The sequence below is a fragment of the Archocentrus centrarchus genome, chromosome 15, assembly GCF_007364275.1.
Source record: "Archocentrus centrarchus isolate MPI-CPG fArcCen1 chromosome 15, fArcCen1, whole genome shotgun sequence".
Classification (NCBI taxonomy): domain Eukaryota; kingdom Metazoa; phylum Chordata; class Actinopteri; order Cichliformes; family Cichlidae; genus Archocentrus; species Archocentrus centrarchus.
The window spans coordinates 14,512,627-14,532,555 of record NC_044360.1 but is presented as its reverse complement, the minus strand read 5'-3'; the positions used below and the strand labels follow the sequence as shown (position 1 = coordinate 14,532,555).

At 39.4% G+C, this 19,929-nt stretch overlaps 1 protein-coding gene across 1 annotated transcript; it reads left to right on the top strand.

Moving 5' to 3' along the window:
* Positions 1-3,418: 3,418 nt before the first annotated feature.
* LOC115793197 (bifunctional 3'-phosphoadenosine 5'-phosphosulfate synthase 2-like) lies at positions 3,419-19,748 on the top strand. Its single transcript, XM_030748066.1, is given in 12 exon segments — positions 3,419-3,798; positions 5,859-5,973; positions 6,067-6,302; positions 6,457-6,595; positions 6,766-6,884; positions 8,542-8,655; positions 8,897-9,008; positions 10,780-10,985; positions 11,138-11,273; positions 14,902-15,170; positions 15,250-15,479; positions 18,976-19,748. Coding segments are annotated over 12 exon segments (1,845 nt in total). The 5' UTR covers positions 3,419-3,771; the 3' UTR covers positions 19,118-19,748.
* Positions 19,749-19,929: the final 181 nt, after the last annotated feature.

The following is a 19,929-nucleotide window of genomic DNA, read 5'->3' as shown; positions in this document are numbered from 1 at the left end:
AAATCGTAGGCAATGTGTTTACCCTAAGGTATTTTGTATTATATAATTTTATATTATATATTGTTATATTGCATTATAGCCTATAAAATATGCCTGCCCTGAACAATAAAGAAATATCTGTTTAACTTCGAGTGTTTCTTTTCCTCGTTTGCAGCCGCTTACTAACAATCATGAATTAGGATACGGGCCTAATGTGTGAAGAAATTATCATGAAATAGATTGCTTTAACATATTTCGCTTTTAAAATGGAGTTGAGTAAAATGTATATTTTTTTAGGCTATAAGGATCGGCCAGTTTTTCAAAAGACGATTCACAGCGTGAATCCTGATCACCCCAAGTTTGTGTTCCAGAGGGTGGTGGGAGTCAAAGAGGAGATACTGGTCTGTGTGTGTGGGCTTCCGGTAAACTTCAATGTTGAGGCTTCCATCTTCCTCGATAAGCACCGCACAGTCCAGGAATGGTAACTTGTTATCTCTGGTGTCCTCCCTGGTAAAACGTATGTATTTATCCACTGAGTTAATGTGACGAGTGAAGGCTTCTACTTCTTGGGTTTTGATTTTGACCCAGGTGTCATCTACATATCTGTACCAGTGGCTAGGTGCCTTCCCTTTGAAAGAACCAAGAGCTTTACTTTCCACTTCCTCCATGTAAAGGTTGGCTACAATGGGAGACACTGGGGAGCCCATGGCACATCCATGCTTCTGTCTGTAGAATCCATCATTGTATTTAAAATATGTTGTGGTAAGGCAGAGATCTAAAAGTGCACAAATCTGATCTGGGGTGAAGCTGGTTCTGTTCAGTAAGGAATCGTCTTCCTGTAGTCGTCTTCTGACACATAATTCCTTCATCCTTGACTTGGTACATAAAAGTCTTTGTTGCAGCTGTGTTGATACAGGGTATGTAGTAGCACCCACACAGCATCAGCAGAGCCAGCCGTTGCAACAGAGACTAATAGAGAAGTTCCTGAACCATTGATCCATCAATCCAGAGGAGGGATCATGAATACCAGAATTTTCTGCTAGGCCTTCCAAAGCCCTTATCACTGAGCCATCGGGTGCTGTATTATTTGGAATGAAAGTGCAACAAGCTTCACCAAACATGACATGTACTCCATCCTCCTTAGCCAGCCAACATGTCCAACGCCTTTCTAGTTTGCCAAGCTGTCAATGATGTCTTAGCATCTCTACTGAAGTTAATCAACGTTCTTGTTTATAGTAAATTTAGTTAATCCAATCTAGATTTTTGTTTATTGTGGCCCACAAGGCAAACAGTGACTCAAACTCTGCTGCTATTTGTCAAGACCCTCACAGTGAATTCCTATTGCATCTATATACATTCTAGAGTCAAAAGAGCTGTGTGCAGTTGATCATTTAATTCTTTTAATTTTTCTCAGGAGATGCCTTTCCTGATAGCACAGTCCCATGCAGGACAGAAAAGGGGATAATAAGCTGGACTAGCACACAGGTACTGTCCCATCCCTCAGAAAACTGGGGATACAGTTTGTATCCACTGCAATACCACCAGACGTCAGCCCTTGCAAACAAACAAACAAAAACTGCACGATGGAAGTTAAAATATGCAGATGAATTGTTAATACGAAAAAAGAATTTCTAATCAGATCACTCGATTAATCAATAGAATAATTGATATTTGCAACCCTATTTTCCTGTACTGTTTTCACTATACTGTATGAATAATCTCCATCTCCTGTAACATCTAGTTGATGAGGACTGCCAGAGTCTGGCTGACTCAGAGGCTGGTTCTCACGCACCTTTCAGTTGTATTTTATGTTAAATGTTAAAATATTAATTTTGAAAGAGGAATTTTAATTTTTCTATTTTTCTTATTTTTTTAATACCAGTTTTATTTTGTTCTAATTTACATTAAAAAGAGTAAATGTAAACCAACCCATTTGTGGTATATTTTATTCACTAACCCAGTGAGAATCGAGAAGAAATCGAATTGATAATGGAATCGGAATTGCTAAATTCTTATCAATTCCCATCTCTAATGGACACAAATTTATTGCTAAATTTGGAATATGTGTCTCATACCTTTTTGCATCAACAGTTTCTTAACTCTGCATCACCTTAAAAAGACTCAGCGAGTCCTGACATCACCTCCGAGCAGTGGGAGCATCTTGTGGTCTCACCCTCAAACACCCCCCAGTCAGCTGCGGTACACTGTGGCATCAGACTCAAATGTCCCAAAACAGCCACAGTAACAACACCAAAGAGCTGCAGCATCTCTTGCCATCACCCAAAAAAGCTGTGATAGGTTGTGGCATCATGTCAAACACCCACAAACAGTCCACATGAAGGGGAAACTATGGTTCAGTGGTGGTAGCATGTTGGTGGTCCATGGGCAACCACAGACACACATCCACCTGCAGAGAGCATCTGTCTGATGTGGGCAGTGTCAAAAATATGTGGTACAACCAGTCTGTGGGAAACCCTTATTGTGCTGTTGTTGGTCCATCAGCCAGTGAAACCCAGTATTAAATCCACTGTAGCCTCCATCTGTACTTTTCATACTATATATCTATATATATTTCATACTATATATCTATATATATCTATATATATATATCTATATATATAGATATATATAGATATATATGTGATACTATATATATATATATATATATATATATATATATATATATATATATATATATATATATATATATATATATATATATATATATATATATATATATGTGATACTATATATCTATATATATATCTATATCTATATATATATATATATAGTATGAAAAGTACAGATGGAGGCCTTAATGCCACGAAGCATTAAGGCTTCCTCCGAGATTTATAGAAATAGAAAAGGCGCAAGAAATCAACAAGTGTCCGGTGAATGTATTTACCTTTATAATACACACACTGTTGACCACCTGGGTTGATGCAGTGAGCCAGCAGCGCGTCCCTAGTGGCCATAGCAGAGAATACGCCTCTTTTAAAAAAAAACAAAACTTTTAAACCTTCACTTTATTTACCCCTTACATTTTAGGGTTAAAAATGTCTGAATAGTTAATAACACATTTTTTATTTGTGTGTATTTAAATACACAAATCGCTACTTTTAAACTTTTAAAGACCCACTTTAAGGAGGGTGCTGCTTCTCCCACTGGGGTTCCTTATTGTGTCCTACGTTTTCATTTAATGTGGGTTACTTATACATCCATACTGCTCCATTTTTGTGACAGATTTCGGTTAAATAACGGCACTTCAATTAAGGAAAAACAGACTTCTTACATACTTAAAAAAATAGTGTGAATGCGTAGCTCGTTTTAAGACAGGATTTTTTTAACTGTTCAGAGAAGTGAAGAAGGAAAAGGGGATGGGGATGGGGGAGGTGAGGTGAGGGGTGGAGGAGACACATTAGCAACTTCCTCGACGCCCCAGTAAGTGTGTATTTACTCTAAGGCTTCCCAGCTTTTTGCATAGGGGGTATATCTAGTTTTACCCAGTCCTGTCGGTTTCGGTGCTCGTCCCGTCTTGCTCGAGAGTTGCCGGTATCCGGCAAACATGGAATTTTTTTTTTCTATAAACGTCGAAGGAGGAGGGCCGGAGGCAGGGCCAGCGGAATGCTACGTGTCTTGAAAGTCCCTTTTTAAGCCCCCTCCGTTGCCTCCTTCGATTACTACAACCAAAAGTTTCTTGGTTATAAGTCGATCCAGCATCCCAGCCTGCGTGTGTGCAGCAGTCCGAGTCCGGCGTCCAGGAGACCTTCGGCGGCGTTACACTAAAGCGAAATGTCCGGAGTGGAAAAGCTTCGCACAGTGAGTAGATGTGGAGATAACGGGTAGAGACAGACACCAGAAATTTAAGCTGTCATCAGATTAGCCTCAAAAAAAAAAAAAAAAAAAAAAAAGAAGAAAAAAAGTGAAATGTACTGTGTGTCAGCCAGCAGCCCGGCATGTAAAACTCATGCCAAGTGTGTGACGTTAGTGTCACATTAACGCAGACTGCTGATTACCTGTTATAAGCCCTCCTTGTCAACGGTGCTCTTACTACTGAGGTCTGCTGTTCGTGCAGGAAAAAAAAAAAAAAAACACGTGATAGGAGTCATTGTTTCTTTAAATTCTGCAAAGCAATGTTCACTTCCATACCCTTTTACTGCCCTGCCAGGTGTGACTGCTGTCGACTTGCCTCGAATCTGAATCGACCAGTTGTTGTAGTAACGCATCTATGTCAGTGTGGTTCATTCATAACATAGGGTCGTCTTGTGAGTGGGGGGGGGGGGGGGGGGGGGGGGGTGGAAGTGGGGGTGGGTGGGAGAAAGAGGCCACTGTAAAAGTGATGCTGTACAAGAGTGCTGCAAACATATGTGGAGCCATCGCAGAAAACTGCAAGCTCATTTCCAACCACAGTCCTTGCAGTGTGTATCAAAAAGCTGCATTTTAGGGATACACCACTCAAGGGGTGCACTGTTACAGACACCGATGGGGCCATACAAACTCATTTGAACGTGAATGATCAACTTTCTTGATAAAAACTGAGTCATTTTTCAAAGGAAGTTGCCAAATAGTTGCTCGTCTCACCATCTAGTAGCAAATTAAATTATGCAAGCTCTCAAGTTTCTCACGCAAAGCGAATCATTAAAAATCATCATCAGCGATTCAGTATAAGAGAAATATCTTTGGCATTTGCTTTGAGGAATTGCTGAGGAACACTTGCTCATCGTTTACTTATCTCTTGTAATTTCCTGAAAAAGAGGATGGAAGTTGAACTTGGAGCGAGAAGAGAAGAGTTACTCAAGGCACATTCTTTAAAAGGAATGCAGCAACGAGGACAAAAGGAAAAGGAGATCGAAATGAACAGAGGATAAAAGAAATTATTGCGGTAGGATAGAACTAATACAAAGGTATTAAACTTTAAAGAATGAATGATGGGGGGTGTTTTTCTCTTTAATCAATTCACAACAATAAAACCAAAGCGCCATCTTTGTATTTAAAAGAAACATCATATTAGAATAAAGTTGAGAAGCAGGGTGATGAGGTGGTGTTTTAGCAGCGGGAGGCTGCAGTGGAAAGAGAGAAGGTGCCTCCTATGTTTGAAAGAATAGCGCTGTTTGTCTAGGCCTCTTCCACAGCGTGTGGGTCTGTATGTTTTTCACACTCGGTAAGCTTTCCACGTCCTGTGATTGAAACACACCTTGATTTGTGGCGTGTCAGCGTGCAGGCTTTTTACAACCGCGGCTGTGTGTGTACATGCGAAAAAAGGGCTCTTTTCACACAGGTTCATCCAATGGCAACTGGAATCCCGTGAGGCCAAATAGCAGGGGGGGTCCTCTGATTTCTTAAACTACTTTCACAGTGGGTGGACATTATAGGCATAAGGATGTAGGGAAGAAGGGCGAGTGGTTGCAGAGGGTGAACGTGTGGGCACGAGCGCTGCCACATCATCGCTTGGCTTCAGGCAGCACACTGGACACATTGTCAAGTCAGTCCTCTCCCTCCCTCCATCCCTCATGAGCTTCTCTACCCTCCCCTTTATAAGTGAATACAGCCCCATTCATCCACAGCCTGGTCCAAACAGTCACTTTAGACTTGTAAAGCCAGTCTAGTTCAGCTAATCTCAAAAATTATATGATGTGTTAGTTTACATGACTCAGCAGTAAATTAAAAAGGATCCAGTGAAAAGCAACTTTTTTTTTTCTATGACATTCTTGTTAGTAACAGGTGAGACAGAGCTGGGATGTCTATGTATGTAAATAGTGTCACATTACATGTGAGATGAATATGCTCACTCTGTTTGCCAATTTTCAGCATCAAAGCGTAATCATCCACAAGCTCTTTAGTCTGCTTTTGAGCATCTGTTTCTGTTGCTTCTCTTTCAGAATTTCAACAAGTCGACCAATGTGGTGTACCAGGCCCACCATGTCAGCCGGAGCAAGAGAGGGCAGGTTGTGGGCACCAGGGGGGGGTTCAGGGGCTGCACCATATGGCTCACTGGTAAATCTTTATAGATTTGCCACCATATATAGACTGGGATTAATTTGTTATGGACAATGCCAGTCATTATACCCACTATGCTTTTCCCCCTAGGTTTGTCTGGTGCTGGAAAGACTACCATCAGTTTTGCCCTGGAGGATTATCTCGTCTCCCATGGTATCCCCTGCTACTCATTGGATGGGGACAACATTCGCCATGGCCTGAACAAGAATCTGGGCTTCTCTGCCGAAGACCGCGAGGAGAACATCCGGCGTGTCGCTGAGGTGGCCAAACTGTTTGCCGATGCTGGCCTTGTTTGAGTCACCAGCTTCATCTCTCCTTTTGCCAAGGTGCAGAAAGAGTTACATGCTGGCACATGCAGCATGTGCTCATTTAAAGCTGAAAAAAAAAAAAAATCATCTGACAAAGGTTGATGCTACACGTTAAGCCAACCTAAAATAATAAATATATTTAAATGATGTACTCATTCTATTTCTTCCATAGGATCGTGATGAGGCGAGGAGCATCCACGCAAACTCTGGGCTGCCGTTTTTTGAAGTGTTTGTCCATGCGCCTCTTGAAGTGTGTGAGAGCAGGGATGTGAAAGGACTTTACAAAAAGGCTCGCGCTGGAGAGATCAAAGGTCAGTGTGACAGTGTTCATCATTGTAGCTCTATGAGATACCAAAGTCATCCCAGACCCTTTGGACATCTACTGGCTAGTTGACCCCATGTTGTATTTCTGTCTCAGTTATTGTGAAGTATTAATGCTGATAGGGTCTCAGTGTCATCTCCTTTTATGTTTTGTTGCCAGGTTTCACTGGGATTGACTCAGACTACGAGCGTCCTGAGCGTCCAGAGCTTGTTCTGAAAACGGGGGAACTCTCGATAAATGAATGTCTCCATCAAGTGTTGGACCTGCTCAGGGAACAGGTAGGGTTTCTCTGCTGAAGACTGCCCCAAATTTGTTCAGACTTTTTAAAGCGGAATGAACCACTGTACATGCTGTATCTCACACTAGCTTCCAGTGTCCAGTGCAAACGGACACTACCTACAGTGTCCGTTTGCATTTCAGTTCTCAGCTATGTCGCATGACCAAGAGACACTTGTCGCTCATGCAAATTTTGAATATTAAATTGTTATGTTGCATAAAATATAAAGAAATCTTCAGTTAAAGAAGCAGCTCATGTAACAGTCTAGATTCATATAGTCAAGGAGGGCCATACTAGCTTCTTTAACTTATTACAACCAAACAATGACTCTAAACATGGGGATACTCTTAATGTTCTTTGCCCTACAGTGAAAACCTTTAACATGACAAGGAAGGAAGGAAGTGATTTTGGACTGTAGAACAGACCGAGGACTACTGAATGTTATTTTCAAAGTGTATTGCTTTATTCAGTGGTTTTATATTACAGTAGCAAACCATAAATGTTCAGTGAGTAAAAGAAAGAAATTCAACTACAGCATATGGACACAATTTAAAACAGATTTTTGGTCAAATTGCCTTGTCATGCCCTCAGAAATAAAGAGTAAAACTCTTTTCTGAGTACTGCACATAAGCTATACCTTTGCCCTCAAAGTTATGCCAGCCAGTGATGAATTGACATTTTACATATTGTATGTTCAGGAGCAAAGCATTCACCGATAGCCACAGATCTAAATCACAAAAGCAAAACTGGAAAAACGGGTGGAGCCGAGACAGTGGCTTATACAGATTCCAGTTCTTAGAAATAAAACACCGGCTTACCTTTACATACACTGTGCAAATTCATTTGAGACTTCAAAAACATATCAATTCTGTTGCCAAGCCTTACTGAGGGAAAGGTTGTTGATAGAGTAAATATGTAAACGTGTTTTTTACAGCCCCAGTCATTGAGGTAACAGGTGACTGATTAAAAAAAAAAAACAGATGTGTCAGCGTGACTGTGCAGATGCAGCATGACATATAACACTCTAAGAAATCCTGCCCTGTAGAATCAAATCAAACAAAACCTAGCTATTGTAGATACACCACTGCAAATAAAGCATTGAGCCAAAAGAGTTGAATAGTATAGTTTTATATATTCACAAATTTGCTGCATTTTTAGTATGCTAAGCATGTCTGATTCAGAATGTAAACCTGTAGTTACATGCACTGTGCACTACCCAGTAAGTGCCCCAAGGTGAACTTGGAAACCAAGTGCTTGTGTCACACTCTGTTTCCATAAACGTCACACAGGGCCTGACTTGTTCATCACACAATCTGAGCTGTGTTTGCTTTGTCATACCTGAGATGTGACAGTAATTGTCTCTCTGAAGTACAACATATTACTAGAACTGTTTCTATGTAAGGGAAACAGTGATGTTTTGAAAGATCTTTCAAAGTTGGCACAAAAAATTAAAACAGATATAAAGGATGCAAAAAAAAAGTGCACCATTTTGCACCAAAACAAACACAAAAATATGCAACATACACCCAGTGGTATATTCTGATATATTGGTATATTTTGCAATATATTAACGGCTGTTTAAACTGTTAAAGGATCAATGAATCCCCACATCACCAGTGTTATTAGACTGTAAATATTCTCTTTCCTCTTATATGTAGAATATTGTACCAAATGAGATCCTGGAGGAGGTGACTGAACTATTTGTTCCAGAGAATATGGTGAATCATGTTTTGGCTGATGCAAACACACTGCCCACTATCAGCATCACAAAGGTCAGTACATATACTTTTGTCACATAGCAAATGAGCAAAGACAGCTGCTTATGGGGGTTGGGGGTGGGGGTACCTAAAAGTGTAAAGTGTACCTACCGACTGACGAGTGTAGATCCTTGAAATGTGTACATTTGTAATACACAAAATAAATTGAGTGCGCTCAAAACCAGGGCTTTCCTGAACTGGAAACATAGCTTAAATGTCTTCATGCTGTTGATGACCAAGTATCCTTTGCCCACAGCTGGATCTACAGTGGGTGCAGGTTTTGGCAGAGGGCTGGGCCAGTCCACTGAAGGGCTTCATGAGAGAGAGAGAGTTCCTCCAGACGCTGCACTTTGGCAATCTGCTGGATGGTACGAGAAAACTCACCCTCACCTTAACTGTTCTTATAACTTCCCAGGACAACATTTAGACACCACCTCCCTGTTCTCAAGGACAACATCAGACAGATGGTCTGTGATGGTTTCCGTTAGTACAACGGATATGCACTCTATTCAGTCAGTCTACAGTAATGCCTCGCTACTTCGCGGTTCACTTTTTGCGGTTCGCTTTTCGCGGGTTTTCAATCAATATTAGTGTAAAATAGTTACTGCGGTATTTTCGCGGGTTTTTGCGGTACTCGTTCTTCACATGCGTATTACGTGTTGTACAGTAATGTATATATTTGGTGTATAAGTGTGTGGGGAGCATTTATAAAAACTTAAAATAGTGTATAAATATTAAAATAAATATAGCATCCCTACTTCGTGGATTTTCACTTATCGCGGGTGGTCCTGGAACGTAACACCCCTGCGATAAGTGAGGGATTACTGTAACTACATGTATGTTTGCTTCAAGTCTAAGTACCCTGGTCACAACAGCACATTCACATACATTCACATATCACTTTCAGCACAGCTCAAGTCTGAACTGCATGTCAGCCTATCATCGGATATGAAAGCACAAGTTGCAGTCATTTATGCCACTAAAATATACTGTGTGGACAGAATTATTGGGTCACACCAATCTTAAAATGAGAGAAGGGGAGCTGAATCACTTTATTTGAACATAAAAACATAATTATTAAGAAAAAATACATTTTTATAGAAAGGTGTCAGGTGTTTTCACTCCCATTGCCACAGGTTTAAAATCAAACTATTTGCAACAGAGCAGGGTTGCTGAGTGACTTGACTCAATAACTGCAGAGCTCCAAACCTCCTCTGGCATTAACATCAGCACAAAAAGTGTATGGCACAGGTTTCCATGCCCAAAAACACATCCTATAATGTGTAGGCAACTCAGTACTGTTTCCTTATCCTGTGTACGATTTTTTTTTTTTTTTTTTTTTTGAGAATGGCAGTAACATAATATACATAATGTTTGATCTCACCAGCTCCATTTCTAATTTGCAATAATATTGAAATATTTGTCTTTCATAAATTTTCTTCATTTTCAATTCAGAAGTGAGATCTCTCTCTCTCTCAAGGGGTGTAAGGCAGCTCATACATACAACAACAGGAGAGAGAAGTGCATGTTCAAAAGTGTGGCCACACTTAACTACAGTTGATGGTGATAATCTTTGCTGTCGCAAGTCGGTTACACTTGTTGTAACCGACTTGGCATTCCCTTTTGCACATACTGTATGTCGAACATCAAGCAATTTCACTGTTCCTCTTTCCCTCTGAGTATATAACATTTTTAAAATTAATGTCTGGATTATTTTCAAATGAGGCAAGAATATGTGTTAATCAACACAAATCAAAAGCTTGAATGAACCTATAATTTTGAATCTCAACACATTTAAGTAAAATTGCTCTAACACAACAGAAGTGACTGTAAAATATAATTTTATGAAAAAGCAATTAATTCTTTGATTATTTAAAAAAATTATAATTTGATTTCACTTCACATTATAACTCCTATCTGAGATCATAGTAATCATAATGCTTTTATTTTTCTCTTCATGATTTAACCCACATAAATGGCAAATCTGATCCTGTTCTTGTGCACTAGCCAGAGGACCACAATTAGTGTGTCTCCTCTAAGCGTTTGTGATTATTATGCTGCACTTGTTTTCATATTGTCAGTGGCATTATGTAATGGCTTGGGATTGGTTATTTAAGATTACTTCATCTTCTTTCTTAGGTGGGGCAATCAACATGTCTATTCCCATCGTCCTGCCTGTTAGCACTGAGACCAAGGAGAAGCTGGACGGCTGTGCAGCTGTAGCTCTGGAGTACCAGGGTTCAAAAGTGGCTGTTCTCAGGAACCCTGAGTTCTACGCACACCGCAAGGAGGAACGCTGTGCCCGACAGTGGGGTACTACTTGTCCACAGCACCCTTACATTAAGGTTAGACAATTTTCACAGTTAAAATTTTAATGTTTAACAAGTTGGATATTGAAAGGTCGTCTCATATCTGGATCATTGTTTATTTTCACTATGTCAAAGTTAAAACCAATTCTAGTTAAGAAAGACTGTTCTCTGCTTTTCATCCTTTGCAGATGGTTATGGAGGGAGGTGATTGGCTGGTAGGTGGTGATCTTGAGGTGCTGGAGCGAATCAGATGGAATGATGGACTTGACCAGTACCGCTTTACTCCAAAGGAGCTCAAGCAGAAGTTCAAGCATATGAAAGCAGGTTAGAAAATCTAAAATAGAAAACTGCAATGGTAATTAGGAGACACAAAGTGGCATTTGGTTTGTTCTCAGTAACTTCCAGTGGGACATCCATATTTTTTCATGAAAAAGTATCTACTGTGTCCAGTGAAAACTGAAATCTGCATTTAGCGATGCACCCGTTGTCTTTTAGAATAACGTGACTAAAGACTAGATGGAAAAAATAAAATGGTAACTTCAAAGCTGCATATTAATTTTTGTGATTCATTCTGTGATCAGTGGACACATATAGTATAGTTAGGTCTGTAAGTATTTAGACAGTGGCAGCTTTTCTAAATTTGCCTCTGTATGCTACCTCAGTGGATTTTAATTTAAACAAAATGTGATTGAAGTGCAGATTTTAATTCAAAGGGTTTAAAAGAAGTATTCAATTTACTGTTTAGGAATTCCAGACATGCTCCCCCAATTTTCAAGACTGACAATGAGTTTTATGGTATGGTAAGGTCAGGGTTATAATAGTTTTGGATTTTACATTATAGTTTAGTTTTAGTTAGTTTTTACTTTTTTTTCTCTAATTCAGTTAGTTTTAATTAGTTTTCAGAGTGGTTTTGCTCGTTTTTATTAGTTTTTATTTTTGGTTTCATGCTTAGTTTTAGTTAGTTTCAGTTAGTTTCAGTATTAGTTTTAGTATTTTCATACCTAATCAGGTGCAAGATTCAAGGCGCAAAAGTGACTATTGTGTAATGAAAACTTGACAAAAGATACAGTTTAAAGAAATATAGTCAACAACCAACTGTTCACAAGACATGCTAAATTTGTGTAATATTAAGGACACACATGAGCATAATCAGGGAGAAACAAAGAAAAACATGAACTCCCAAACTCAATAAATTCTACAATAAACTCCACAATAAACTTCAGCATCAGTGCAGCAGATTAATAACGCCTACATGTGGTGTTAAACAAAAACAAACTCTTTGAAGGAGTCAAAGGTCAAATCCATCTGCATCCTGATGTTCTCACCACCTGAAGCTGCTTCTGTTTTGGAGCTAGCTTGGTTAGATGCTCGCTAATTAAACCTGCAGGGTCTTTGTGGCCTCTGTACACAACCTACAGAAGTTGCCGACCTCATGTCCGCATTTATGCTTGTGTAGCTGGATTGTGTGTGTTAATTACCTTGTGGTCGTGTGCAGGTGTTTGTACTCAAAGAACCTCCATACGGGACTCGGCAGACCGCAGCCATTACTTTGCGGACCAGCGCGGTGAGCGCACGCACATTCGCACTCACACAGTTGTCCTGTGGCGCTCCCAGCTTAAACTCGGAGAGCGGAAACAATGATTTCATATCAATCCACAAGGCTTAAAAAAAACCCCCAAAAAACAAGTAAATGAAAGTCAGTTTATCGATAATTTCAGTTAGTTTTAGTTAGTTTTGTAAACTCACAATTCAGTTTTAATTAGTTATCGTTTTTTCCTTTTAATTATAGTTTTTATTTATTTCAGTTAACGACAATGTTTTTTCAATTTCAGTTTTCGTTATTTCGTTCGTTTTCGTTAACTATAATAACCCTGGGTAAGGTCTGTTCCCTCATTATTCGCTGGCACATTAAGCAGATAAAAGTTCTGGAGCTGATTCCAAGTGTTGAACATGCATTTGGTAGTTGTTCAGTGGAATTCTCAATGTAATTCTCCAAATCTTTGGAGCGGTGAAACCAAAGTTAACATGTACCCAAATGACAGGAAGATATCGTAGCATACCGTATTACCTGTTAAACATGGCAGAGGCAATGTTATGACATGGGCATGTATGGCTGCCAGTGGAACCAGGTCACAAGTGTTTATTTATGATGGGACTACTGCTAGAAGTAGCAGGATAAATTGTGAAGTGTACAGAGCTAGACTCTCTGCTCAATTGGATGCGGTTTATCACGACAAAGAAATTATATTCTTCAATGGCCAAGTCAGTCATCTGATCTCAACCCAAGAGAGCATGCTTTTCAGTTATTGAAGACAAAACTGAAGGCAAAGAGACCCACAAACAAGCAACTACCCGAGGTGGGTGGAGTGAAGCCTTACAGAGGATCTCAAGGGAGGAAACACACCATTTGGTGATGTCGACTTCAGGCAGTCATTGACTGCAAAGTATTTTTGTCCAAGTATAATAAACAATCCTTAGTCTCCTCCAATACTTTTGAGCCTCTGAAAATGGGGGACTATGTGGGGGAAAAAAATGGTTCTAATTCCTAAACAATTAATGTAATACTTTTGTTAAACCCCTTGAATTAAAGCTGAATGTCTGCACTTCAATCACATCTTGAGCGTTTGATTTAAAATCCACTGTGGTGGTATATAGAGGCAAAGCTACAAAAACCTGTGTCTTTGTTCAAAAACCTATTGAGCTAGCTGTGTTCCTTAAAGTAGTGAACAATTAAATGGCGTCATCTGTTTTTTTCTTGCACCCACTCACTTTGATGGGAATGCTTTGCTCAGATATTGCTTTAGTTGTTCATGTACTCCATGATACACTGTGTACTTTGGCAATTAATGTTTTTCCTGTATAGAGATTTGTTACCGGTGCAAGCATGGTGTTATCTGCACAAGGTGGACAATAACCTGTATTTTGTTATTGTTAACAGTCCCCTGGGAAAAGACCAAAGACCATCTGTCTCAATAGTTTCTAGTTTCTACTGCATGCCAGACCCAAACCTGTTTATTCCCATCTAAGAAATAAACCTTTTGAAACATATGATTTCTTAAAATAGCTGTGGACTGTTGTCTTGAAAAACATTAGTCAAACAGAAGGAAGTGGTGTATTTTGGGGACTATGTCCGGTATGCTGGCGAGCAATTAATGTAATGTATGTGGGAGTGACTTAAAATAAACAACTTTTTTTTATGCTTATAATGTCACCTAGTGCAAAGGATATGACTTCAGGTTTATTTTATGAGTATGTGGTCACAATTGCAAGCATAAAGTCTCCTCCAATACTTGTAGTTATATTGAAATAGATGATAAAGCAGGGCTTTAGTGTCATTGGTTTCTCACTCAGTTCCCTCCCTTATTTGTAAAGTCCAGTTTCAATAAACCAACACTACGGTTAAATAGTCAAATTTTCTTAGGAAGGTTCCTAACTGAGGGAGATGACTCAACATTCTCCTGTAGGGTGGGTACAGGTGTAGAGATAATTCTGTACCATAATTCATTGATAGTAATGCCCTATCAGTCCGTAAAAAAGTGATGCAGATCATGAAAATGTTAATTAGTAGCTGATATGTTTAGAATTTCCAACTAAGTTCAATGTAAAAACCACAGGTGTACTGCAGTACTGCACTAAAATCTGCTTCTTATGAAATAGTTGCCTTGTATGAAGAACCAAGGTATATATATATAAAACTTATGTCTGTTGCCATATAGCCTTAAAAAAACTGTATCATGTCTGCAGAAGAACAAGATACTGCGGCTGTTGGTTTGTAGGTATAATCGGATTTGTTGACATAAGAAAAATATAAAATTCAATGAATTTATCTGTCATCACACACCACAAACAGTTTTGATGCTTTGATGCTTTTTTAATGCATCAGCTTTTAAACTCAACCTGCAGCTATTGTATGTTAAGTTTAATGTATGGTCCTCTGTATTGTCCTCTTTAGATGCGGTATTTGCATTCCAGCTGCGTAACCCAATCCACAATGGTCACGCTCTGCTCATGCAGGACACCAAGCGACGTCTGCTTGACAGAGGATACAAAAATCCAGTCCTTTTACTTCACCCGCTCGGTGGCTGGACAAAAGACGATGATGTGCCTCTGCACTGGAGAATGAAGCAGCACGATGCTGTCTTAGAGGAGGGCGTGTTGGACCCAGCCAGCACCATTGTTGCCATATTCCCTTCCCCTATGATGTATGCTGGACCCACAGAGGTGAGGGCAGTGGTGGCTTATGGTTCAGTGAAAGGTTTTAAAAAATATGTGTGCATGTAATATCAACAATGTCTTTCAGGTTCAGTGGCACTGTAGAGCCAGAATGATTGCCGGAGCAAACTTTTACATTGTCGGCCGGGACCCTGCAGGTATGCCTCACCCAGAGACTAAAAATGACTTGTATGAGCCCACTCACGGTGGAAAGGTGCTGTCCATGGCCCCGGGCCTCACCTCTGTAGAGATCATTCCCTTCAGGGTAGCTGCCTACAACAAAACTAAAAAGGCTATGGACTTCTATGACAAAGGCCGGTGAGTGAAGAAAGATGTGCAGGATTTTCTTGTAAGTTGCAGTCAATAATGGGCGTCAAGGGCTCACACGGGCCTAGAGATTGGTCAGTAACATCTGACAACCAATTGGTTGCAAGCAATTGCTGACAGTTGCTAGGTATATGGCACTGCACCGAAAACCTCCTTGCAATTGCTTTGGTAACTAGTACACTCACAAACTACTCATCAAGTGATCTTCTTAATCCTCTTCACCCCACAGGATGCATAGGGGATTCAATACTTGACACCATCTTTGTCTGTCTTAGGTGGCTACTTTAGCTTTGTTTCACGATATGGAAATGGTTTTCAACCAAGTGGTAGTGAACCTGAAAGTGCACCACAAATGTGAAATGGAGAGCATTTACCACTGGAATAAAAGCCCTAAAATATGGGACTATCCGAGGTACGATGCTTCTGTCTCCATCACAGATATGGAAAATATCCCAACAAATGCACACCGGATCTTTGATGGATACGTTTTGAGATTTCTCCGTAAGATTGGACCCTGAAAAATCCATACTCTGAATGAGCATCTGATACATATCCATATAATATCCAGATAACATCCATTTAAACATCTGTGACAGATCAGATCTTGCCATATTTTCTCCAGAAACATTATGGATACGTGACATATCCAACTTTATGGATCTGCCACGGATCATTCCAGAGCGTTCAAGATCTTTCCAGGTACAGGCCCTTTTTGTCCAGTGTACCTTTAAAGGAAAAAGTTGCACCTTTTGAAATGTGTTGGCTGCAGTGGTAAGGTGCAACATTTGCTTCAAAGGCCTTAGGTCTCTATTTGCCATTTGAGTTGAACTTTCTCGAAGAGTAGTTGGTGAGTCTCTGCAGATATCTTCCATCATGTCTTCCATGCAAAATACAGGTGACTGCGGCAATCTGCTAGCATCCAAAGCAATCAAGGTTTTTTTGTGCAGCACTCTGTTTGTGACTGATATCACCTAAAGTTGCCAGCAACCTCCAGCAACTTGGGGAATATACAATTGGTCAGTCATCTAATACCTGTGCGGCTGAAGTGAACTAAACCTGGTTTTAATATATTGTATGCTTTAAATTTTTATGTCTATTACAGATTTTCTGCTAAAGTAGTTGTCTTGTGCAGTCCTAAATACATGAAAACTATTAAAAGACAAAATGAAGTAGATCATTAGTACTTTAGGTGTACTTTACCATACAGCAAAACTTTGCAACATCTGGGACACATTTTAGGCTAAAAACTTCAGGGCCAAACTAAAAAGTTCATAAAATTCTGGCTTGTGTGTTTGTACAGTACCAGCCAAAAGTTTGGACACACCTTCTAATTCAGTGGTTTTTCATTATTTAAAAAGTGTCTGCATTGTAGATTTTTTTACTAAAGCCATCCAAACTATGAAAAAATTCCATTTGAAATTATTTAGTAAATATAAAAGTGTTAAACAAACCAGAATATTAGATTCTTCAAATTAGCCACCTCTTGCTTAGATGACAGCTTTGCACATCTTGGCATTTTCTCAGTCACCTTTATGAGGTAGTCACCTGGAATGGCTTTCAGTTAACAGCTGTGCCTGTCAAGAGTTAATTTCTTGAATTTCTTGCCCTCTTAATGTGTTTGACACCATCAGTTGTGTTGTGAAGAGGTAGAGCTGGTACACAGTGCATATCTCTATTTGAGTAATGTTCTAATCCATATTGTGGCAAGAACTACTCAACTAACTAAAGAAAAACGACAGTCCATCATTACTTTCACAAATGAAGGTCAGTCAACCCGAAACATTTCAAGAACTTGGAAAGGATCCTCAAGCGCAGTTGCAAAGACCATCAAACGTTATGATGAAACTGGCTCTCATCGGGACCGCCCCAGTAAAGGAAGACCAAGAGTTACCTCTGTTGCACAGGATAAGTTCATCGGAGTTACCAACCTCAGAAACCACAAGTTAACAACACCCCAGATAAGAACCCTCCTAAATGCTTCACAGAGTTCAAGTAGCACACACATCTCAACACCAACAGTTCTGAGAAGACTGTGTGAATCTGGACTTTATGGTCGAATCGCTGCAAAGAAGCCACTTCTAAGGAAGAACAACAAGAGGAAGAGAATGGCTTGGGCCAAGGAACACAAGGAATGGACATTAGACCAGTGGAAATCTGTATTTTGGTCTGATGAGACCAAATTTGAGATATCTGGTTCCAAATGTCCATGTCTTTGTAAGATGCAGAAAAGGTGAGCTGATGGTTCCTACAGGTGGAGTTCCCACTGTGAAGTATGGAGGAGGAAATGTGATGGTATGGGGTGCTTTGCTGGTGACACTGTTGGCGATTTATTCAAAATCCAAGGCACACTTAACCAGCATGGCTACCACAGCATTCTGCAGCAACATGCCATCCCATCTGGTTTGCGCTTTGTGGGACCAACATTTGTTTTTCAACAGTACAATGATCCCAAACACATCTCCAGGCTCTTTAAGGGCTATTTGACCAAAAAAGAGGGTGATGGAGTGTTGTGTCAGATGACCTGGGCTCCACAATCATCTGATCTAAACCCAATTGAGATGGTTTGGGATGAGTTGGACCACAGAGTGAAGGCAAAACAGCCAACAAATGCTCAGTGCCTCTGGGAACTCCTTCAAGATTGTTGGAAAATCATTTCAGGTGATTACCTCATGAAGCTGATTGAGAGAATGCCAAGAGTGCGCAAAGCTGTGATCAAACCAAAAGGTGCCTACTCTGAAGAATCTAAAATCTAAAGCATATTTTGGTTTAACACATGATTCCTTATGTGGCCCTTCATAGTCTGGATGACTTCAGTATTAATTTACAAAATAAAGAAAAAAATAAAAACATTGAATGAGAAGGTGTGTCCAAACTTTTGACTGCTACTGATAGCTGGAAAAGTTTTGAATGAATTCTGATAAAACTTTGTAGGGGTGTAGAGTGGGGTCGTGTTAACAATCCATTAAAATTTGGTTTACATCCACAAAAGTCTTCAAGGTCAACTTAATGATATGTTGGTCGAAAATTGACACAAAGCTTTAAAATTTAGAAACTATGAAGTGTGGTGTGTATTGTCAACATACAGAAAGCAACACATTTGTCAAATTTGACCTCTGACCTTTCCATCAAGTTCAATAGATTGATCTGAAGGTCAAATTGAAAAATAATGGTACACAGAGGTATTTAGAGGTGTTTAGTTGATGTCAAAATGTATTTTTTCTGCACTACAAACTTCTTAAACTATGCTTAAAAAGAACAAATAAAACAAAATGAGTATATAGAAAATACAATACTATTCCCTTAAAAATAAATACTGCCCCGAGAGTGAGCTGCCTTGGTGGAGGTTTTTAATCTCAGAGTGCTTCTTGTTCGTATTTATGTCCAGATCTAATCGTGGTACTATTAAAGAATTTGCAAATATTGACTTCCAATAACCTCTCCTTCCCACTGCATACTCCCTTTCCCCCATTCTTCTTCAATTTCGTAGACATGACGAGTTTCAGTTCATTTCTGGTACCATGATGAGGAACTTGGCTCAGCGTGGGGAGAACCCTCCAGATGGTTTCATGGCCCCCAAAGCCTGGAGCGTGTTGGTCAAGTACTACAGCTCTCTTCAGAAAAACAACTAATCAGTGCTCATGAGAAACTATCCATCCTGTTCTCTAGGATTATTTCAGGTGGGATGGATTTTGATTGCTACAAATTGCAGGGGTGGGCGTTTTGACTTCACCAAATCAAAATATAAATCTCATTCCTTTAAAATGGTGGGATTTATAAATCCTTATGTGATTATATGCATACTACCTTAAGCTATGTATTTTAATAAATTAAATCTAACTTGAATTTTTTTTAATGTCTGTAGACTTAGAAGCACATTCCAAGACAGGGAAATCATTTTTGACATTTACATAAGACACTGAAGGACGCAGGACATTTCGGTTTTTATTATATTTTTAACATGAAAACTTTATCACTGTATTTGTGTCACCTGAATGAAAGCTGCAGTTTTATCATTACACACAGTGCCTACTTTTTACAGATGTAGTTGTGTTGATTTGTCATGTTAATCTTTCATGTTATTATAAAGTACTACATGAATTTTTTTAAATAAAATGTCTTTGTCTCAAATATCAATGCTATAAAACTGAAAAAAATCTTTGTTTTTGAGATTTCTGTGACAGTAAAAAAAAGGGCATATGTATTCATGGCATAAGATCTTCAGTTATTGGAAAATAAATGTAAAATGCAGTAATAAAGATAATTATTTGTTATATGACTAATTAGTGACTGCCTTATACTGAAATAATGTGTACTTTGAACAAGGTTTCAGTGTTTTCTGCAGTACCTCTGCCCTTATTGTGACTGTGTGCCTCTGATTATGCAACATACCTCTTCTGCCTGTGCAAAGTGCATGGTTATCAGTGTAAGGTTAAAGGTTTGT